At 36.2% G+C, this 21,961-nt stretch overlaps 2 protein-coding genes and 1 long non-coding RNA gene across 3 annotated transcripts; all 3 read left to right on the top strand.

Annotated features, from left to right (window-relative positions):
- The first annotated feature begins 7,407 nt into the window (after positions 1-7,407).
- Positions 7,408-9,281, top strand: LOC110682391. The gene is made up of 4 exons (XR_002503405.1): positions 7,408-7,858; positions 8,158-8,242; positions 8,778-8,839; positions 8,986-9,281. It is a non-coding gene; the product is annotated as an uncharacterized LOC110682391 (long non-coding RNA).
- Positions 9,282-14,487: 5,206 nt separating this feature from the next.
- Positions 14,488-19,612, top strand: LOC110682389 (subtilisin-like protease SBT1.7). The gene is made up of 3 exons (XM_021858720.1): positions 14,488-15,779; positions 16,187-16,556; positions 17,975-19,612. The coding sequence occupies exons 1-3, from the start codon at positions 15,024-15,026 to the stop codon at positions 19,153-19,155; spliced, it is 2,307 nt and encodes a 768-aa protein (XP_021714412.1). The 5' UTR covers positions 14,488-15,023; the 3' UTR covers positions 19,156-19,612.
- Positions 19,613-21,197: 1,585 nt separating this feature from the next.
- LOC110682390 lies at positions 21,198-21,736 on the top strand. The gene has a single exon (XM_021858721.1). The coding sequence runs from the start codon at positions 21,276-21,278 to the stop codon at positions 21,537-21,539; it is 264 nt and encodes an 87-aa protein (XP_021714413.1). The 5' UTR covers positions 21,198-21,275; the 3' UTR covers positions 21,540-21,736.
- Positions 21,737-21,961: the final 225 nt, after the last annotated feature.

The following is a 21,961-nucleotide window of genomic DNA, read 5'->3' as shown; positions in this document are numbered from 1 at the left end:
CCTTTATTGGGTTTTGATTTTGCGGAATCATCACCATCACCGGAGGAGAACGATTTGCCGCCCCCAAAAACATAAAGTTTAGATCCCACAACACCCACGGAAGGCTTACAACCATTACCAACCACGATACGAGGAAGTGATGAGACTTCAGCAGTGTTCAGATCCAAAACATAGTAAACAATATCACGATCATCACGAGGTGCCATAAGTAAAGGGTCCCTGTATTCAACCACCACGCCCCCTACTATCATCTTATTCTTCAATTCCCCTCTCTTTTCCACCACCATTTTTTCCGGCATCTCTCCCTCTATTCAATTCAATTGATACCTAACACAACCAATTTGCGAGATCAGATGCCTTCATTTATACGAAGCATAAGCAATCTAGGGTGGGCTTCTCTTGTGCGGGTAATTGTGGGTTACCTTCTTATCGACAATGATTGGGCTCATGACCCGTATTTTATAAGAGCACTTGTAGACTAGTACTAGTTGTAGACTTGTAGTCATGGCCTTAAAATAATGTCCGTCAATTTCTTTCTATTAATAACTTAATATTAAAATAAACAAGTGTCATATTTTGGTGCAGTTTTTTTCCCTCTAAAATTTCCTTTTCGTTTTTAACTTTTTTTTTAACATTTGATTTTAATTCTATATTAATATCATTTTAAATCTTTTATATTATCTTTATGACAAATATATTCCTTTATTTTACTTGGTGTTCATAATTTTTCTTCTATACACGATCCTTTTTAATGTCTTTCAAATGAATTATTATTATATTTTGCAAAAATGTAATAATAAATTGATTTATATAAGATGTTAAAGAAATTACTTTAAAATAATACTTAATTTTTTTCCAATTCCTCTAGCTAATACTTTATTTCAATTCAATATGACTATAAATTCAAATTAATTATAATTTTGTTTCTGAGATTTTACTAATTCGTATATATTGTTACAAATTAAGGACTTATAGAGTATAGTATAACTATAAAATAAACGTTGTGTTTGACAATTATATCATATGTCTAATTCTAGAAAAAGGTAAAATATCAATTAATTTTAGTCTAATTCTAGAAAAAGGTAAAATATCATATGTTGTTTGATTAATATTTTATATTTTTTAAAAATTTATTTATAAATAAGTATTTACTAATATAGCCACTAGCTAGACTAGATCAAACTAAGCCCCGCCTAAAAAAACTCTCGGGATTAGGCAGCCCAAAAAATCCATTTTTGTTTAATTTTTTGCTTGCCTATTAATATAGATTATGACATTATAATTTCTACATTTGATGTGTATGTTTAATCAAATTTTATTTGTTGGATATTATTCCAAAAATTAAACTTGTCGTGCATGGCACGGGCCTTAAGCTAGTTCGAAACAAATTCTAAACACGGCTTTATTTTTAGGGATGTCAATGTGGCGGGTTAAATAAAAGACCCGCTCTAACGGGTAGGGATGGGTCTCAATTTAGTGGGTGGGGGAGCGGGGATCAATAGTTATTACGTGCAATATGGTGCACCTATTTTTAAATGCACCACATCTATAATTTGTACATTTAATAAAAATTAAAAAAAAAACTGAACAATTAGTGTTTAGGGTAAAAAATACCCCATACGCGTGGTCCAATCCCGCAGCGACACGTGGCCCTGTCAGAGGGCGACACATGGCCCAGTGGGAAGATGACACGTGGCTTGTGTTCACTAGGACACCTGAAATCAGTGCAAAAGAAGGCTGTCATACATCAAGGCCCAAATTCCGAGAGAATGTTCATGAAAGCCGCAAAGCGGCGCCCCGTACTACGCGTGGATGCTCCTGATTGCGTAGCCAATCAGGTTACAGAATTTTAGGGTACAAACCTAAAGGGGCACAAACTCCTACCCCTATAAATACCCTAATCATTTATGATGGGAGGGGTGGATTGTGACATTACCAAAAAACAGAGCATTAAATAGCTCCAACTTCTCTCTACTTACTCTCTCTAGCTTTTCCGTTTCCGATCTCTAACTTGATCGTCGGAGGCGAATATTCCGTGAAAGGAATATTCGTTCATTTTGCAGGTGTCCAAGTCTACTTGCCAGTAGAGCGCTACCAGTGTCCGAGGATATCAAAAAATTACCCGAAACATTTGGCGCTGTCTGTGGGGACACTCGTACGCTATGGCAATAGACGGGAGGCACCGAATACTGGCCCTCGTCCTGGTGAGGACGGCCATGTAGAGCATATAGAAACTACCATTCATTCCAACGATCCTTTGATCGCCTCATTCCAAGAGGTCGAGGATCCTCCGGTTACAGTTACTTCTTTGCAGGCCGCGCTCAACAAACTTCGTAAGGAGTTTGAAAGCAACATACCTTCTACCTCTAAGCAGCAGCCTAGGAGAGAGGGAGAAGGTGCTTCAAAAAGAACTCGGAGCAGGGCGGCCAATGCAACAGATGCTGGGAACACTCCGTTCCGTCGGCCAAAAGGAAGGTCTCCTAGGGTCCCGCGGACCAATCTGTCAAGCATGATGGCGAAAACACAGCCGGCTGGGAGGAGACGCGGACAGCCTCAAAGAGAGGAGCCAGAGCCGTCTAGAAGATGGAGGGACGCGAGAGATTACCTTCGGCACAAACAACGTGAGCGTGCCGCTTATTCGAACACGGCCTCAACTCCAACAATGTCGGATGAGTTCCCTAACCATTCACTCTCTCAACATACCAACACGGCCATCTCGAGTAGAAGTCAAGTTGTCTGCACTCCAACCCCCATCCCAGTTCAACCACTTCAGTATCCTCCTCAGATTTTCAATGGCATGATGCCGCATAGTCCCCAGGTCTTAGGGAAATACGGGCAGTACGCCCAGGTGCTCGGTCAGGCCCCATATATGGCCGGACAAGCCGCGCAGCCGCAGCCAATTGATTGGCAGATGCACTTATTGGCTCTTGGGGACAAGCCGCCTCCGTTTTTGCAAGATATACTGAATTCACCACAGCCAGCTAAGGTGAAGAGTGTCCTGGTGGGAGCCTATGATGGTACATGCAACCCAGAGGAGCACATCACCTCATACAGAAATCTGATGTATCTGCAAAGCGTCGACGATGCTACATGGTGCAAATGCTTCCCGGGCACGTTGAAAGGTGTGGCGCAGGACTGGTTTAACAGCCTTTTTGCCGGGTGCATTAACTGTTTCACAACTCTTAGCCTACTGTTCGTAGGAAATTTCTCTTATAACATTCCACCTCGAAAAACAAGTCTCAATTTGGCAACAATTGTACAAGGAAAGAATGAAGGGCTGCGCTCGTACGTGCAAAGGTTCAACCAGGAAAAAGCCCAGATTCATAATCTCCCGGATGAAATGGCGTACTTTGAATTTCTCCATGGATTGAGGCATAATGGTTTTAAGTTTGACTTGGTAAGAAAAAAGGTTCGGACATACGCAGGCATTCTGCGGGAAGCCGAAGCCTACATTGAGGCAGCTGATTTTTGTTCCCTTACTAAAGCAAAAGTGCCGGCCAAGGGGGCTGAGAAGAAACAATCTTCTCAGCAAGACTCGACCGGTAAAAAGAAGGAAGGGAGCAAAAGGAAAGAAGTCTGGGTAGCAGACAGCTAGCAGCCAAAGTTAAAAAAGCTGAAAACGTATGAGCCGCAATATGAGTTCAACAAAGATTGTTATTCAATCCTGATGGAAATCAAGGATAAATTTGATTTTGAGAAGCCTCAGCCGTTGAGAGGCTCGGCGCAGTTCAGGAACAAGAACAAGTACTGTCACTACCACAAGGATGTGGGGCATGACACGAACGACTGTATCAATTTGAAGAAGCTGTTGGATAAACTGGCCGAGAAGGGCATGTTGAATACATATGTGATGAAATCCAAGTTCACTTACACCCGGACAGAGAATACGTCCGAAAAGAAAAAGAAAAAGAATGATAAGGAAGATGATGGGAACATTACTGATTCGGGCTTTGTGGTCGTAATATCGGGGGGATTTGCTTCAGGCGGCCCCACAATGAAAGGAATCAAGCAAGACTCCTGGAATTTAGGAAAGATGATGCAGGCGGATGTTGTAAAGCCTGAACCCTTTCCTAAAATAGTCATTAGCGAGGCTGACAGGGGAGAGATCAAAGCCCTGCACAATGACCCCATGGTTTTTATAATGAAGATAGCCAATCTGAAGGTGGACCGAATACTGATTGACACGGGCAGCTCGTCCGATATCATCAGTCTGGTCGCCCTGAAAAATTTGAAGTTTCCAGAAGATGCCCTCAAAGATATCACCCACCCCTTGGTTGGGTTTGGGGGGAATATTATTCACCCAGTGGGGCAGATTGACTTGCCCGTCCGTTTCGGACAGAAGAGGGAAGGAAGGGACATGGTCGTCCGCTTCCTAGTGGTTAAAGAGCTTACAGGCTATAATGCGATTCTCGGTGTAACACCCCCAAATCTTCCTCTACGAAAATACCAGTATAATACGTATAATTATACCGTAGAGATAGACTTGGGCGTATTACCGCCGCGTGATTACGCAAGGCTACTCAACTCACTAACTAAAACCAATACTTTGCAGCGGAAACTTCAATACTCTTCTTATTAATAATAACTAGAAATAGTAACTAATGTTATGAGTACTCAAATTACATGCAAAGACCAAAACTCCTAATTAGTGAAACCAATCCCGGGACTCCAATGCATCAATTATTGACTCCCACGTGAAAACACTGCTTACCATTACGGTAAACAGGGCGAACCAAAACGAATAAGAAGTACGGGTTAGCAAAATACGCTAAGTACGATAAGTGCAAGATAGTTAAACTCAATTTATTCGCAAACATGCTTTAAAACCAATTTCCAATAGTTAATCCAATAATTCCGAACTCATGATTCAAAACCAAATCTCAATATTCCAAGATCAATAGTCAATAAAACCAATTCCTCATATTAAAAATCCAATTCCTTGAAAACCAATTCCTCACCCAAGTGTGCACACCCCCCAAGCTAGTCTCCTTATATTACAAGGCTATTCTTGAGGAAAGACCCGGTCATACAAAGTCCAAGGCCTTATCAATAAACCAAATCCGGATAGTGGGATTACGAACATGCTTGTAAAGCATTAATAATAATAATTCAATAAATCGTCTTTAAATTCAATACATCCAACTTTTAATAAAAATTTCCAAAACTCCTCTTTATTAAATTCAACATGCTTTCAAAATAAAACCCTTTTAAAACATGAATAATAATTAATTCATTTAAAACATGATATAAAATCAATACTCCAATTTATTTATCAAAACCAATTTATTTAAACATGCTTTTTATTTCATAAACCATAATTCAATTCAATTCAATTCAATCATCAAAATCATTCAAACATGCTTATTCAAACCAATCACTTTCAAGGTATCTAGCCACCTAACGTACCTTGATCCTTGCTTAGCAACACACACAAACGAAACCTCAAGAATCTTGATCAAAAACACCCTACAAATAAATATAACCTTAATTAATATAAGGTTAACAAGTAATCACAAATAATTAAACTAAAACCTCCCAACTATATGTACATGAACCTTTTGAATTAATTTATCATAAACATTATAAAATCTGATTTTATATAATTAAAACTAATCATAATAATTTTTATATAATTTCTCCCATAATAATAATAATAATTGAATAAGAGAAAAAAGTATGGGTGTGTTAGTGACAAGGAGGTTGTCCAATTATGATGGAGGTTTAAATCAATTTTAGTGTATTTTCAATTCTGTTTTAAGTTTGTAATTTTTGGGTTTTTAGAAAGGAATCTTTTCTGTTATGAATGAGTGGCTGTAATTACACTTGATAATGCTTATTTAAGCACAAGTGAATGGTAATTGAAAGAAAAGAATTATATTAACAACATCTCTCTCTAACTCTCTTCTTCTACTTCTCTTTCTAAAATTCTCTTTGATCTTCTTCTTCTTATCTTCTTCTTCCTTCTCTTCTCTTAACTTCTCTGCATATTTTTGGAGAATTACTTCTCCCTTATCAGTGGTATCAGAGCCAACCGCTGCCTTCGTCTTCTGTCATTCCGCATCTTCAATGGAAGAGCATTGTGGAATTCATAAATGTCGTTCAAGCGCTATCTTTTTGCTCAATATTTATCTACAATCAATCCCCTTCAATTTTGCTCAATTAGATTAGCCTTGAAAGATGTTGGAATACCAGGATAATACTGATAAAAATGGTTCATCTCCTCAACCTCAAGAGAATGATCATGGGGGCGTAGATGAAAACAATGATGCCAAATCTCAGCATGGTTCACGTACGTGATCATGAGAGGAGTTCTTCAAGAAGTAGAGAGAGGGACCGAGAAAAGGGACGGGAGAAAGATCGGGATCGAGACAAGAAGAGAAGAAGAAGATCAAAGAGAATTTTAAAGAGAGAAGTAGAAGAAGAGAGTTAGAGAGAGAAGTTGTTAATTCAATTATTTTCTTTCAATTACCATTCACTTGTGCTTAAATAAGCATTATCAAGTGTAATTACAACCACACATTCATAACAGAAAAGATTCCTTTCTAAAAACCCAAAAATAACAAACTTAAAAGAATTGAAAATACACTAAAATTGATTTAAAACCTCCATCATAATTGGACAACCTCTTGTATCAGTTAGTTATTTGTAGTGCGAACACAAAAAAAATTTGTCGAAAAATAAAAATGGTACTCGTATAATATTTGTGAAACTTCTTGAAAAGGCAAGTGGTCTAATATTAAAAACAACCCGAGGAAGTATTAGAATTTCAATGGCCGTTTATTATTTTTTGAATGATTATATATACTAATATATAAATGAACATTTATCAAAATAAGAATGATCTTTGATCAAATTGAAAGTGAATAGTTATCAAAAAGAATTTTCACTACATAATATATTTACATTTATATAATCCTACAAAATATGTCAAATTATCCAAAAAATTAGGCCAATTATGGGTGTGTTCGGCAAAATATAACTGTGAAGGTAGCTGTTAGTTGTCAACTAGCTGTAGTTGTGAAGATAAATAATTTAGGTATGAGTGTTCGGTAAAATAACGGTTGACTAGCTGTTACATATAAAAATCAATATTTTATATTAAAACTATAGATTAAATTTTCAACAGCTACCTCAAAAGCTTCCTCTACTTTCAAAAGCTAATATTTCTAACTTTTCATAAAAGCTACATCTACCACTAAAAGCTACCCTAATCACTACTTTGCCAAACACTAACATTTTTTTGTTTGGTCAAACCACTAAGGACTTGTTTTCTTCAACTTATTTCAGATACTTATTATTTATTCCTTAATAAATTCAGATCAGATCAAAACTTTTGATTTTCATTTACTTATCGCTAAATATCGTTAATTGCGTATTAAATTTTTTATAAAAATTTCACCTTTGCATTAATTTGGTTAAATTTACTTGAAAGTTGATTGGAGATTCTTGGTTTTGATGATTTGGTGCAATAGCTTACCATTGGAAATCAATTGAAGTTTGAGTTTATCCTATTTTTTAGATGGAATTTGTTGATATCTTAAGCTACCTAATAAGTTGATTTCTTAAGCCCTTTATTGGTGCTTTGTTGAATTTTTGTAATTTGAGTTGTGATTAAATTTTTATCTTCCCTGTAGCCTCACTGCCTTAGTTGATTAATTACCAATCTGAGCTTTGGATCATACTTCATTTTTTAATATTTTTTGTTTCAAAAGACTTTCCTCTTTGTAAACTCAAAATTTAATTTGATATGCAGGGAATTATATCCAAGGGTGGGTGGTTTCTTGAAGGTCTTGTTTCCGGTAGTAAAAAAATATATGCTGAGGACGGTCAATTGATTATCCTAGCCGTTGGAGAGAAGGTAAAAGATGAATGTTTGTCATATATGTATCATCTTATAACCACATCCTATCTGCCTTATTTCCATACTTCAGATCTGTTGCATTTTGTTCTCTTGTTGCCTCTCTTCAGAGGTGTACTGGTCTGAGGTGAATGGAAGAAGTAATACTTATAGAGAATTTGAATGAAGTACTGTTTTTTTTTTTTTTTTTTTTTTTTTTTTTTTTTTTTTTTTTTTTTTTTTTTGTGGTCATTGTCACTGCAAATGGATTATGTTAATTTCTCCAACCTTTTGTTAGCTGACATGCTGCCTTTTTTCAGTTGCTGCATGAATATAAGTGGCTTGAACCTTTGGAGTCAGGTTTCATATATGATAAGCTTTGAGAGTCTAGCAGAAATATTTCAGGTAATAGTATGGTGCAGTCACACTTCCAGCCTATTGATTTGGTCAGTGTTGATTCTCTCAGGTATTGGGTATAACTTCTATGTGACTTTTCATTGTTAGAATAATCTTTGGCATGTTTGTGTGATTACAACGTATACTTTGAGGCATGCTCATTTATTTATAACCAGGAATTTGGCCTTGTATAACCTTCTTGATCTATTATCGTGGTGATTGGCAATTATTGTGAATCATAAATGATTTTTAGGGTGTGTTGAGCGAAAGCTGATCATTTCTTGCCTTTTTAGTAATTGGACAAAGTTGTACTGTACTGTGGGTTATGCCGTACTTGACCATGTTGGCTCAATCTTGCACTTTTTGGGAGTCTAATATGCTCTTTACGTTCTTTAATTCATTCTTAAAGAGTTACAAGTTAATTGTTCAGAGTTCTTCCATTTAGAGTTAAACTGAATCTTGCTTCTGCTTTTTTCAGATATTAGAAACTAGCTACGCAATATTCAGAAACATGCTTCTGATAACGTGAAAATTATTTTGGTAGGAAATAAGGAACAAGGTACTGAAGAATAGGGATTTTTATCTTCTGGTCGGATGTGGATTGAGGTACTGATGTTTACTGTAAATTTGTCTCTCTTTTTTCCCTTTCTCTGCCTATCTCAATTGCTAATTTCGGTTCCCATATTTTCTCTGCTCCATCCCCATCTCCTTCTCTGTCTTCCTCCCACCAAAACTCCCTCACCAATTTGCAGCAGTACTCGACGAAGACAAGCTTTACATGTCACAGCAATCAAGAAGATCACCGAACAAGAGTTCATCCCTGATATCCCTCCATTTTTCAGAGAGAAATGCTGCTGCTACTGCTGTTTTCTCTTATCTCACTTTCTCTCTCTAGAATGGGTGTTTTTGAGGGTTTTTCAAAGAATTTAGGTAAGGAATAGCACTACATATTCCGATTATTCCATGATTATTAGTATCATTTTAACTTGATTAATTGTTCTGATGATCCAATTTTCAGCATTAGCTCATGGGTTTTAATTTCATCGAATACCTATTTCACAATCTTCTTAGGTAAGGTGTTTTTTTTTTTTTTCATTGAACACCAATTTCACAATCTAGGGTTCATCATTAATTTGTGTCCGAAAGTCCACTTGATATTGTGGCAAATTTCAGAAAGAATCTGCAACCAGATTCATATACTAGTCAAATAAACCAAATTTGAATGATGGCAAAACCTTCCATATATTAACCATTGAACCTAATAGGTTCGATCACATTAGCCTACGCACACCTTATAATTACCAATGTCAATGCTCAACAGACAAGCAGCGAGCTCGAGCGTTTCTTAAAGCAAATGCCAATTATAAATATGATGAAAATCATAGACCTAGACTTGTAAGAGCAAATATATAAAAATGTCATGACAAAGCACAACCCTACACTATGTAACCTGTCATGACAATACAAATTAATGCAAATAAATCAAACATAAACAAAATTGCCAAAACAATTAACAATTAATCAATTTTAACATAGCCCGTACATTATTTCCGAGGTTCTCCGGAACTCCGAGAACCTCGGAAACGTTGTCGGCGCCGTAGAAATCGGGGTGAGTCGACTCAGCGTTGGTGCCGACCCACCGATTGATGTGACTCGGGTAAATGATACTCCGTATCTAGTTATTGTTTCAATTGTTTGGAGTGTTTGGGCTTTAAACGATATCTAGTCTTGTCCTCTGACTTTTAGATATTAGCTACTTACTCGTATTAGCTTTTTTTTTTTTTTTTTTTTTTTTTTTTTTTTTTTTTATAAATAATTTATTTTAATGTTAAATTTAGTTTTTAAAAACACAAATTCTCAAAAGAGGCGTGTGTACGTTAATTTATTGTAAAATGAGCTAAAGTTATCATAAAATTATTTAAAGTTATCCTTTATACTACAAAAGTTACCAGTATTATTTTTCTAATAATAATGTTAGTATTTTATCTTATGAAAAAAACTTATAATGTACTTCGTATGAGATTAATCATATTAGCTTTTATAGTATGTAATATAATAAATTACAATTAAAATAAAATTCAAACCAATAACAAATTAAAAGTTACCTTTTAAGTGGTTAAAGTTACCATAAAAATAGTTAAAGTTATCCTTTAACTGACCGTCTTAGGGCATGTTCCGATTTACTGAAAATAACTTAACTGAAATGATTAGGGCTTAACTAAATTGAAATGAATTGCTTATGAGAGAAGGAAATTAGGAACTGAACTAAACTGATTGGAGCTTAGCTGAACTTAAATTAAGCTGAAAAGAACAGGTCCTACAATAAAAATAACGTACACCCGCCTTATACAAGATCTATTGGTTTTAAATACTTAGTACTTGATTTAAGAAAATATAAAACGTATATAGTTATATCACTTATATACCTTTAAAAAATTATGGTCTATATTAGTAAATAAATAGTTCAGAGGTCAATGTGTTACAAGTCTTTTAAAATACAAAAGGTGGAAAAACTAGCTTTGATTCACCGGAAAACAGCTTAAAGTTTTGTTTTTTATATTTTTGATAAATAACAGCTTAAATTTTAATGATGACTGGATGAATATATATATATATTTTTTTTTGTTTTTGTTTTTACACCATTACACAATCTAGTGATCTAAAGGCCTCAATTCCTCAGCTATCTACAAACCAAACTTCATTTTTTTTTTATATTTTCTTTTCAGAACAAAGTGTGTAAATAAGTCAAATGAATCGTTTAATTAATAAATGAGTTCATTAGCCTTATAATTCTAATTTACTGGTAGTTAATAAATTGATAGTACAAGTTAGACCAAATTAAACTTTTTGTTATCTATCAATATGAGATAACTTGTACTTACATATGGGTTATTGATTAATTATCTTACTTCTTCCAAAAAAAATAATAAGGAAATTTTAGAAAATAACACCACAAAAAAGCCACGCTTTTGATTATAACACCACAAAAAGCCACGATTTTGATTATAACACCACTAAAAAACCCAAAAAATTGATTTCACCACCGCCTAGAGGATGCCGTAAAAAAACCGTTTGTGGACCCCACCAAGTACACGTGTCACTTATATTGGTTTAAAAAAAAAAAAACTAGATCCTAAGCCCAGCCACCAAGCCCACCACCGGCAGTCCCTACATCCCACCGCTGGCACTACCCCCCCACTGCCGCTAAGCCACACCAGAGTCCACCCAGCCACCCCCACCCTCCTAACCAACCCCGAAAAACCCTATCGACCACTAGACGCAGCGATTGACCCCAGCCCGCAACTCCATAAACCCTAGCCACCACAAAAAATGGCGAATATCGGTTGAAATCAGCCGGATTAGGGCCTGAGTGGTCAAATTCGACCCTAAATGGCCGATCTCGACTGCTAGTAGCTAATTTTGTTTTGGAATGGAAGAAAAATGGTGGTGGCTATCGGTTTTGAGTGGGGAAAGGAGGTGTTTACGGCCTTGCCGGGGTTGTTTGGTGTGAATTTCGTGGTTTTCGGTTGCTGGAGGGGTGTCGAAAGTGGTTCAAGGGGTGTTGTAGGGGGGTTTTGGTGGCTGGAGGGGTGTTAGAAGTGGTGCAAGGGGTGGGAATTCGTTGTGTGGTGGTGGAGGTGGTTACGGGGGTTTTTCGGTGCGAATTTCGTGGTTGATGTTGTTGGAGGTGTGAGGGAAGGCGGCCGAGCTGAGGTGGTTTCGCCAGTTTTATTGCAGCCCAAAAGTTGTTATAAATTGTAAATTGCAGCATAATTCAGTTTTTCGTTGGTTTGCGTGTTGAAAAATGTCCGTTTAAGGTTAAGCGGCCATTTTAGTTCTTAAGGGGACCGAATTGAGCTAGGAATTGGGAAAAAATAATGTGAGTACCTTTTGGGCTGCAATTTGCAATTTTTTTTTAAATGGCTACAGTTTGCAAAATACAAGTTTTAAATGGCTGCAGTTTAAAAATTTTCCAAAAAGCAAAAACATGGAATGGTACCGCCTTAATTGGTTTAGTGGTTACTACTCGTATGAAAACTTAGGGCTTGTTCTGATTTACTGAACTGAATTGTTTATGACAGAACAAAATTAGGAACTAAACTGAACTAAACTAAAATTAAGGTGAAGAGAACATGTCCTTGGACTTTTTGTTATTTTTATACTCCCAACTGTTTTTATGTTAATTATCTGAATGGCTTCTGTCATTTTCACAGAAAAAGAGAAATTCTGATCCCTCTATCTCTACACTTATTAGGATCATCTTAAAGCATACTTTTTATATATGAACATTTATCATTTATGGATTACTTGATTAATAATAGATCATTAATACGGCCCTGTGCTCTTCACCTTAAAAAAATAATATTAAGTAAAAATAATTTCAGTTCAGTAAAAATAAGTTCAGTTCAGTAAAAATAATTTTAGTCCAGTAAAAATAATTTTAGTTCAGTAAAAATAATTTCAGTTCAGTAAAATTCAGTTTTCTTAAAGAAGAATTATAATAGAAGCAAAAATAATTTCAGTTCAGTAAAAATAATTTAAGTTCAGTAAAAATAATTTAAGTTCAGCAAATATAATTTTGTTTCAGTAAAAATAATTTTAGTTCAGCAAAAATAAGGTGAAGAGAACGGGGCCTAAGGATATCATTAGTTAAAGTTTTGTATTAGCAAAGGTGATACCTTTTGGGGTAGAACAAGTATGGGTTAATCAGTATCCATCATAAATTACTCCCTATGTACTCTCAGACGCTTTGTCCCTTAATTAATATATTTTGCTCGCTGTGTTTCCATTAAAAAAAACAAATATGTACGTACAATGTCAGTCAAAGATACTACAACATTTTGTATTAAAAGGTGTATTGTATATGCTCACTAACATGTTTAGTCATTCTAAATTTTAATTTGATGATTAAATATGTTGTATACAATAACAATACTCTGAGGTGTACAACTACTTCCTTTCATTTTACAAGTTTTCGATTCCGATGTAACTCGATCTATTGTTGTTATTTGTTAACATTGAAGATTCTTCTATTTAATCTTGCAAGTCCATTAGTGGTTGTATTTATTGTTGTATGACAATGTGTAGGTAGATCCATATACATTAAATTTTCCTGTAACTAAACTTGTTGAATGAAAAGCAAATACCATGAATACCCTCAATCAAGGTACCAAATTAAGGATGCATTTATAATGGGGGCAGATTTCATTATCTTAATTCCTTTTCCCCATTATGATTCTTTTGGCAAATGAGACAACAAAGATTAAGGTATATTAGTATTTAGAATAATGCAAGTTAACCCGTGAACTTGAACTCGAAGACAAAGAAATTTCACCTGTTTTACATAATTGCGTTCAACATCACCCACAATAAAAAGTGTAGGAATAGTGAGTTTTAGTGACCACCGAAAGCTTTGCATCATGGATATTGTTTCATTCATTGTGGAATGCGGACCTCATTATCCTACAAGTTGTTATGCTTATGCAAATATGCAGGGAAAAAAAATCAATGATGAATCTATGCTTTTTAAAATACCTATAACCAAACTACTGTTATTTTACAATGATATGATGTCATGAGGGATTCTAGATTATTGATTACTTTATATTAGAGTTATAATTATAATCCAGAACGATGAACAATAAGTTGACGATTTCCTTCATTATTTCCTAACCTATATTGACGAAATACTTTATAATTATATATGTTCTGGCCTAATTAGTGTTTTTTTGTATAGCCTATACTATAATTTGTGACGATGTAGCCTTAATGGCTTTAAGACATAAGTATTTTAAATAAAATATTAAAGGGGTACAAATTGGAATTTTTTTTATGACAAAATCATGTATCAATCGACAGTATGATTTAGTTATTGTAAATCTTTTTCCTTGTAAGCCTCTTGCGTGTAGCTATAAAAACTACATTTATTATTTTTCTACTAAAATTGACGAAATGAAATTTTACAGTATCTTTTGTAAGTAAGGGCCTGTTCTCATACGATTATTTTCAGTTCAGTTCAGTTCAATTCAGTTTTTATCTTAATTTCCTTCTCTCATAAAATATTCAGTTCAATTCAGCTCTAATAAGTTCAGTTCAATTCAGCTCTAATGAGTTCAGTTTAGTTCAATTTAGTCAATAAGAACAGACCCTAATTGTTTGAAAAGAGAATGACAATTGTCATTCTTTTTTACAACAAACATATACATATCCACCTCAAAAGTTCCTGAAAAAAAGGTTCACTTAAAAAACTAATAAAATGTGACAAGCTACACAATCGAAGAAAGTAGTAAATTACGTGAAATGAAAGAATTGCCAACACCATTTTAGGCAATTCCTTCTTTAGATGGGTAACCTTCCACAATCTGGCCTTCTCACAATCTTATCATTTGGTTATACTCCGTAAAACAGTTCCTAATTATACCATCCACCAAAACATTTTACTCTACAAATTACTTTTTTTTTTGAAAGGTTACTCTATTAATTACGGAGTACTTAAAAGTTAAAAAACAGAATCTCGATAAATAGAAATTCTTGAGAATTTCCAAAAAAAAATTAAAAACTACGAATCAAAAAAACAAAAAACAGAAAAAAGGATCACACGTGACGAAAGCTGATCCTAGCTAATGCTCTCTGCTCCACACTCACTTCCCTTGTCTCTCCCTTTGTCTTTTTCATCCCATCATAAATTCATAATCTTACTTCTCTCAATATTTATACCCCTCACTTCCACTCTAAACTTCAGATTTTCATTTTTGTAACCTAAAAATTACAAAATTAAAAATAAAATAAAATGGGGTTGCTAAATACTTATCCAATTATGTCGATAATCATGTTGTTGTTAATGGGTATCTGCCACGTGTCCTCATCGGTGTCGCCGGAGAAGAAGACATTCATTGTCCACGTGGAGAAGTCAAGAATGCCGGCAACCTTTGACCAGCATTTAGAGCGGTTTCAGTCATCTCTCCGACAGGTTTCCGACACGGCGGAGATGATGTACACGTACACAAACGCTGCTCACGGATACGCGACAAGGCTGACCGACGCGGAAGCAGAGTCACTCTCTTCCCTGCCCGGAGTTCTGTCGGTGCTGCCCGAGACACGTTACGAGTTACACACGACTCGAACACCGTCATTCCTCGGACTCGACAGAACTCCGGACGCTGTTCTTGATTCGGAGACAGCAAGTGACGTCATTGTCGGGGTGTTAGACACGGGAGTATGGCCGGAGAGTAAGAGCTTCGACGATAAAGGAATGGGTCCCGTGCCAAGCACGTGGCGTGGCGCGTGTATGACAGGGATGAATTTCAGCGCGTCTAGTTGTAACCGGAAGCTCATCGGCGCACAGTACTTTTCTCAAGGGTATGAGGCTGTTGTGGGGTCGTTTGATGGGTCACGTGAGTCGAAGTCCCCACGTGACGATGATGGTCATGGGACCCATACGGCAAGTACTGCAGCTGGATCCTCTGTGGAAGGAGCTAGCCTCTTTGGGTACGCTCCTGGCACGGCTAGAGGTATGGCCCCTAGAGCCAGAGTAGCTGTCTACAAGGTGAGTTTTTACTTTCTCCGCTTTTTAATACTTGTATTATATCTCAACCGTAGTATTAACTAATTCTCATCTACTTCGTATTAATTGTCGTTTTAAGATTAGAATATTGTATCTACTTGGTATTAATAGTTACGTGTACTATTTTTGTTGTCTTAAAATGTGGTGTAGAGATATGATATGGGGTCGAATTTCTTAATTTGGATTGATAGAGATGGGAGAAAAATATAATTTGTTTAATTGAAATTGATAGTTTTTGTAAGGTTGTGAAGTTAGGGACAATGTGAAAACTAATTTCGAAAAGAGGAAATATCGGTTATTGAATAAATTTGTTGCAATACAGGAGAGATTTTGCGAGTAATTATGAGGGAGTATTGAATTTGTTACTGATGTAGGAGATGTTATTGTAGGTGTGCTGGAAAGGAGGATGTTTCAGTTCGGATATATTAAAGGCAATTGATAAGGCGATTGAGGATAATGTCAATGTGCTATCACTTTCACTAGGCGGGGGTATGTCGGATTACTATAAAGATAGTGTGGCCATTGGTGCGTTTGCAGCAATGCAACGGGGGATTTTGGTGTCGTGCTCGGCAGGGAATGCAGGGCCTACTGCCTTTAGCTTGTCGAATGTAGCACCGTGGATTACTACCGTGGGGGCTGGTACATTGGATCGGGACTTCCCGGCTGTTGCTAGCCTTAGTAATGGGAAGAAATACTTTGGAGTTTCGCTCTTCCGTGGTGCATCCTTGCCTAAAAGCATGGTTCCAATTGTCTATGCAGGTACATTATTTTGCTAACCATCATAATTTATTAAATACTTGGTACTTATCTTCAAAATGTAGCTTATTCCATACATTTTATCTTACATGAGAACTAATATGGAGTAGAGTTGTATGACGTGGATTCGGCTAGCTGAAGATTTGAAAAATACAGTTCAAGTATGAATATTTGAATACATGATTTTGATTAGGCAAGATATGAACACAAAACTTAATACTAAGACTAATAGATAAAATTATACTCCTGTCTATGATATAAGATTTAAAGATATACTCCGTAAGTAATTGCCACAAACCTGCCTCTTTATTGAAGCGTCCTTGCTAGCTTGTAATATATCCGTTTTAGTACTAAGTTTTCATTACATTGATATGATGACCATTTAACTAGTGATGCTAAACACCAAAAAAAGTAGTGATGCTAAAGATTATTATTTTGATTTTCCCCACATTGCTCAACCTCTCCTCATTTATAGAGCTGATTACTTTTGGGCTACTCACGACAATGTTCTCAACTAACTTGAATTTTGATTGATATATTATACATTTTCCATGATTGTGGTAATATTTTACCATGGCACAATATAGACCAGAAATTTAGGTGATATGCAATCTACCATTAGTTTTGAGGGTGAATGTCAAGTATCTGACATGACAAGAAAATTTATTTTCAAGCCTTTGTTTCCACACTACTAGTGGTTAAGTAATTGAATAGATTTTAGTTTTGAGCAAAACCAAAAATTTACTATGGAGTACAATATTAGTTAGAAGCTGCAACTAAATTCAAAGAAAAGTAGGTAAACTGCAATACTGTTAACAATTCAGAATCCTGTGATCAAGATTTTTTTATTCATTTTTTATTATTTATTTTATATGCTCCCGAACGGATTACCCCATAATCATTTTTGGACTAAGACTTTGTTGTTGTTGTTGCTCTATGAACGCATTACGGGGTGTAAGGTGCTACACAAAAATATGGAGTAGGACAGTTTTGGGAACATCTAGGACTCTGGAAGGGAAGTTTAGTTACCGAATAGCTCTCTCTATGGTTTTTGTTTCCCTATAGCATATGGCCTTTGTTGGGATTCCATTGTCACATTATCGGTTCAAATTTAGACAAAGTAACTAATTTATTAGACCCTACAAGGACTGCATCACAAGTGTTTTGAATAACATGATTTCTGCTTTCAAATTTACCTGTGACTCTTGTCAGTATAGTCAACAAATGTATGCTAGCTAGAACAATGTGATAATTTGGATGTTCATTGCGTCTACACATTAATAATACAAAGAATGACAGGCCAACAATTTGCAGCCAATAAGATTTTAATGCCAATTCATATTGTTATTCATGACGTTGCAATTATAATTACAAAATTGTAACTGATGATGGGCACAATGTGAACTCTGATACTATTGCAGGAAATGCGAGCAAAAGCGGCAGTTTATGTATGACTGGATCATTAATTCCGGAGAAGGTGAAAGATAAGATTGTCTTGTGTGATCGTGGGGTGAATGCGAGGGTACAGAAGGGTGCGGTGGTCAAAGCAGCTGGTGGTATTGGTATGATTTTAGCGAATACCGAGGCAAATGGGGAGGAGTTAGTTGCTGATGCACATTTATTGCCAGCCACAACGGTGGGCCAGAAGAATGGAGATGCAATAAGGGACTATGTGATCTCAGACTTGAATGCGACTGCCACCATCCTTTTCGAGGGAACGAAAGTTGGGGTGCAACCGTCCCCTGTGGTGGCGGCCTTTAGTTCCCGTGGTCCTAATGGGATCACCCCTGAAATTTTGAAGCCTGATATGATCGCACCAGGTGTCAATATCTTAGCTGGGTGGACAGGGGCTGTGGGGCCCACCGGAGAGGCTTCTGACTCGAGGCGAGTTGAGTTTAACATTATCTCAGGGACATCGATGTCTTGCCCTCATGTAAGCGGCCTTGCAGGGTTTTTGAAGGGAGTGCACCCTGATTGGAGCCCTGCAGCCATTAAATCTGCTTTGATGACTACAGCTTATGTTACCTACAAAAACGGGCAGATACTGCAGGATGTTGCTACTGGGAAGCCGTCCACACCACTGGATCATGGGGCTGGACACGTCGATCCTGTATCTGCCCTGAATCCTGGTCTCGTGTATGATCTCACAGTCGACGATTACTTGGGTTTTCTTTGTGCATTGAAGTACACCCCATCACAAATAAACTTAGTTGCTAGGAGAAGTTTCACCTGTGACAGTGCTAAGACTTACAGCATATCAGATTTCAATTACCCTTCATTTGCAGTCTCCTTTAAAACAGGCCCAACAACTCACGCAGCCGGAAGTCCAAGCAGTGGACCCACCGTGGTGAAGCACACACGAACCTTGACCAATGTTGGCCCTCCCGGCTCATATCAGGTTACCGTTACTTCACAGGCACCAGAGGTTAAGATATCAGTGGAGCCAGAAATTCTGAGCTTCAGTAAGATGAATGATAAGAAATCATACACTGTAACTTTTTCTGCCGGATCAATGCCTTCAGATACAATGAGATTTTCTAGGATTGATTGGGCGGATGGTAAGCATGTAGTTGCTAGCCCGATTGCATTTAGCTGGTCGTGATAATAAAGCTTCTTACAACGAAAGGAAAATGCAGTTGGCCTTGGTGATTTCAGGTTAAGTCAATGCTCACTATGTTCGAGTATAGTACGTAGAGATTTATAATGTTTGCTTCTCAGGAATATGTGCAACAAGTAGCATCACATTACCACGGAATTGAACAGTCAGTTAACATTCAGGTGGTGCTGCCTCCGAAATTCGGGTATGAGGCCATGGTTAGAGACCTACCAAAGCCCTGAGATTAAGGCTCCCCCATTAGTCTATTAGTCTATTATTTTACTTTGAAAAAAAAGACATTTGAATTGTTGTGCCACTGAAGAGTGGAAAAAAAAATCATGTACTGTTCTTCAAGATAAGAACAGGACAAAATAATCATGTACTTGCATCCAATGTTCTATTGTTCAATGATTTTTATCCAAAGAGAAATTATTAATCAAGAGTTCATTTTTACAGGGTGGCAGCTTTGGCTTTTTTGATAATGCATTTTTGTACTTGGGGTTATGCAGTGGTAGTTGAATCCAGCATCTCACACTATCCTTATCGCTCAATTATTATAATCCTTCCAAGTATAATTGACAATCTCCAATATTTTTGTGTCTTCACACTACACAAGTTTGGCGTATTCATTTAAATCCTCTTTTTGCTCCTTTTTTTTTTCTTATTGCTTTTTTAATTTTCATTTTTATTATCAACATTTAAATATTCCATTATTTACAACAATTAAAAGGAAAAAAAAACTCCTTTATTTTTACTAGTCCATAGTAAAAAGAAATACACCGGATTAAGGGCTTGTTCTCTTACGTTGAAGTTCAGTTCAGTTCAGCTCAGTTCAGTTCAGTTCAGTTCAGCTCCTAGTTTCCTTCTCTTATAAAATATTCATTTCATTTCAGTTCAGTTCAGTTCAGCCTTTAATTTCCTTCTCTTATAAAATATTCAGTTCAGCTCAGCTCAGCTCAGCTCAGTTCAATTCAGTTGTGTTCAGTCAATGAGAACATGCCCTATGCCCTAAATGGTTAGGATTCCTACCCTTAATAGCTAGACATACTTATTTAGAGTTGTAACTTTGAGTTTGTTACTAATCTGATAATTATAGTTCTTATACCAACATTCACATGTATCCACAAGCTTAAGTAGTTTACTAGATTACAACCATGATCAATAAGCTTATCAAAGACTTGTACTTTTAAATAACTACTTTAAATGTTGAGTAGTACTTAACTAAAGCCACAACTATGTCATTATCACTCATATGAAGGCTATTGTTTGTAATACCTATACGTATACGAAATAGTAGAAATACTCCGTAGTGATTATAGATAAATAAGATAATGTATTGTTTTTCAGCTCAAAAAGAGGGAATCAATTCTATTAAGATTTCAGGGCCGCACATTTTGAGCTTCACTGAAGGCCCAAAAGGCCTAATGTTGCAGATAGCAACTGACCAGCCCTTTCCTTTCATCTATCAATGTCATCTTTCTTCAGTTCCATGATGGACTGATGCTGAGAGTGAAGGATTGATTAGAGCTTTCCTTCCAATTTTACGCGGTTATCCCTTCAAATTTACAGTCGGAGAATACTTAAATTATGTCCTTAGTATTATCCGCGAAGTATTTCTTTTCACAATTCAACATTATTAACAATCTCAAACGTATTCAATTTACATGATCCAAAACTTTTATAACTCAGATTAGTTAGTAGATGTACTTATTTAAGTTGAATTTGGACTTTTTATTTGATATATAGAATTGTAGATCATTTAAATTTATGCACACATCACCAGATTATTCAATATACGTTGAAGAAATTACTGAACCAATACTCATAAAATTCCTTATCTATACGTGTCTAGAGGAGCCATGGTCTTGAAACACGGGAAATAGAGATATAGTTCTGAAAATCGAAACAATTGCTGGAAGCACTAGATGAAAACCATGCAAAATGCACTGAAATCTTTATGTAAAAACTTGACACGTATTTACATAACATAAAGGTGGTGCAGTATTACATAAATTGAGGTATATCAACAAAACTATAAAATCTGATCCTTTAATTAGAAATAACAATACAAAAACTAAAGAAACTACGTACACCAAAGAAGTAATTAAGTGTGAAAAAGTTTAGAGATGGAGAAAGACAGCAGCACCCCAAAAACTGAAGACAAGAAACAATCAGAGGAAGCAAAGAAGTTAGAGGGTTTGCCAACTGAGACTAGTCCTTATGTGCAATACACAGACTTGGAAGACTACAAGCAACAAGGCTATGGTACCGAGGGCCACAAGGATGTAACGCCCGGCCGTGGCGCTGGCGGGACCGATGCACCCACCCCTTCGGGTGGTGCACCTGCTGCCTCAGCCACGGATGTTATTAACCAACAAGGTGTTCCATGAATAATGCCAAATTGGTTTTGGTTTTATGTTAATTTGTGTCCTAATTAAAAAAAAAAAAAAACGCTGTTCTATTATTCTATAGTGTTGCGCTTCTTGTATTTTCTGATGAAATATTTATTGAGTTTTATATAAACGTGCTTTTAATAAGGTGTATTTCCCATTTGATGGCCCAAGCAATACAATTTATATTTACGGGCCGAGAAATCTAGCCTTGTATTTAGGCCTGATCTAACATTTGAAATACGTTATTCCTCTATAAATTGCTGCTTGCACATTGAAAATTCACACTCTAGTCTCTTTGTCTAGACTCAATTTCAAGCTAAACTTGGTGAATAAACTCTAAACATAGATGATTTGTGATATATAGCCCCAATTTAGTACTGAAGCATGGATGATTTGTGATATATAATCTTACAATGAAA

The sequence above is a fragment of the Chenopodium quinoa genome, unplaced genomic scaffold (assembly GCF_001683475.1).
Source record: "Chenopodium quinoa cultivar QQ74 unplaced genomic scaffold, ASM168347v1, whole genome shotgun sequence".
Taxonomy (NCBI): Eukaryota; Viridiplantae; Streptophyta; class Magnoliopsida; order Caryophyllales; family Amaranthaceae; genus Chenopodium; species Chenopodium quinoa.
The sequence above is the reverse complement of the archived record's forward strand: the minus strand, read 5'-3'. Positions and strand labels throughout refer to the sequence as shown.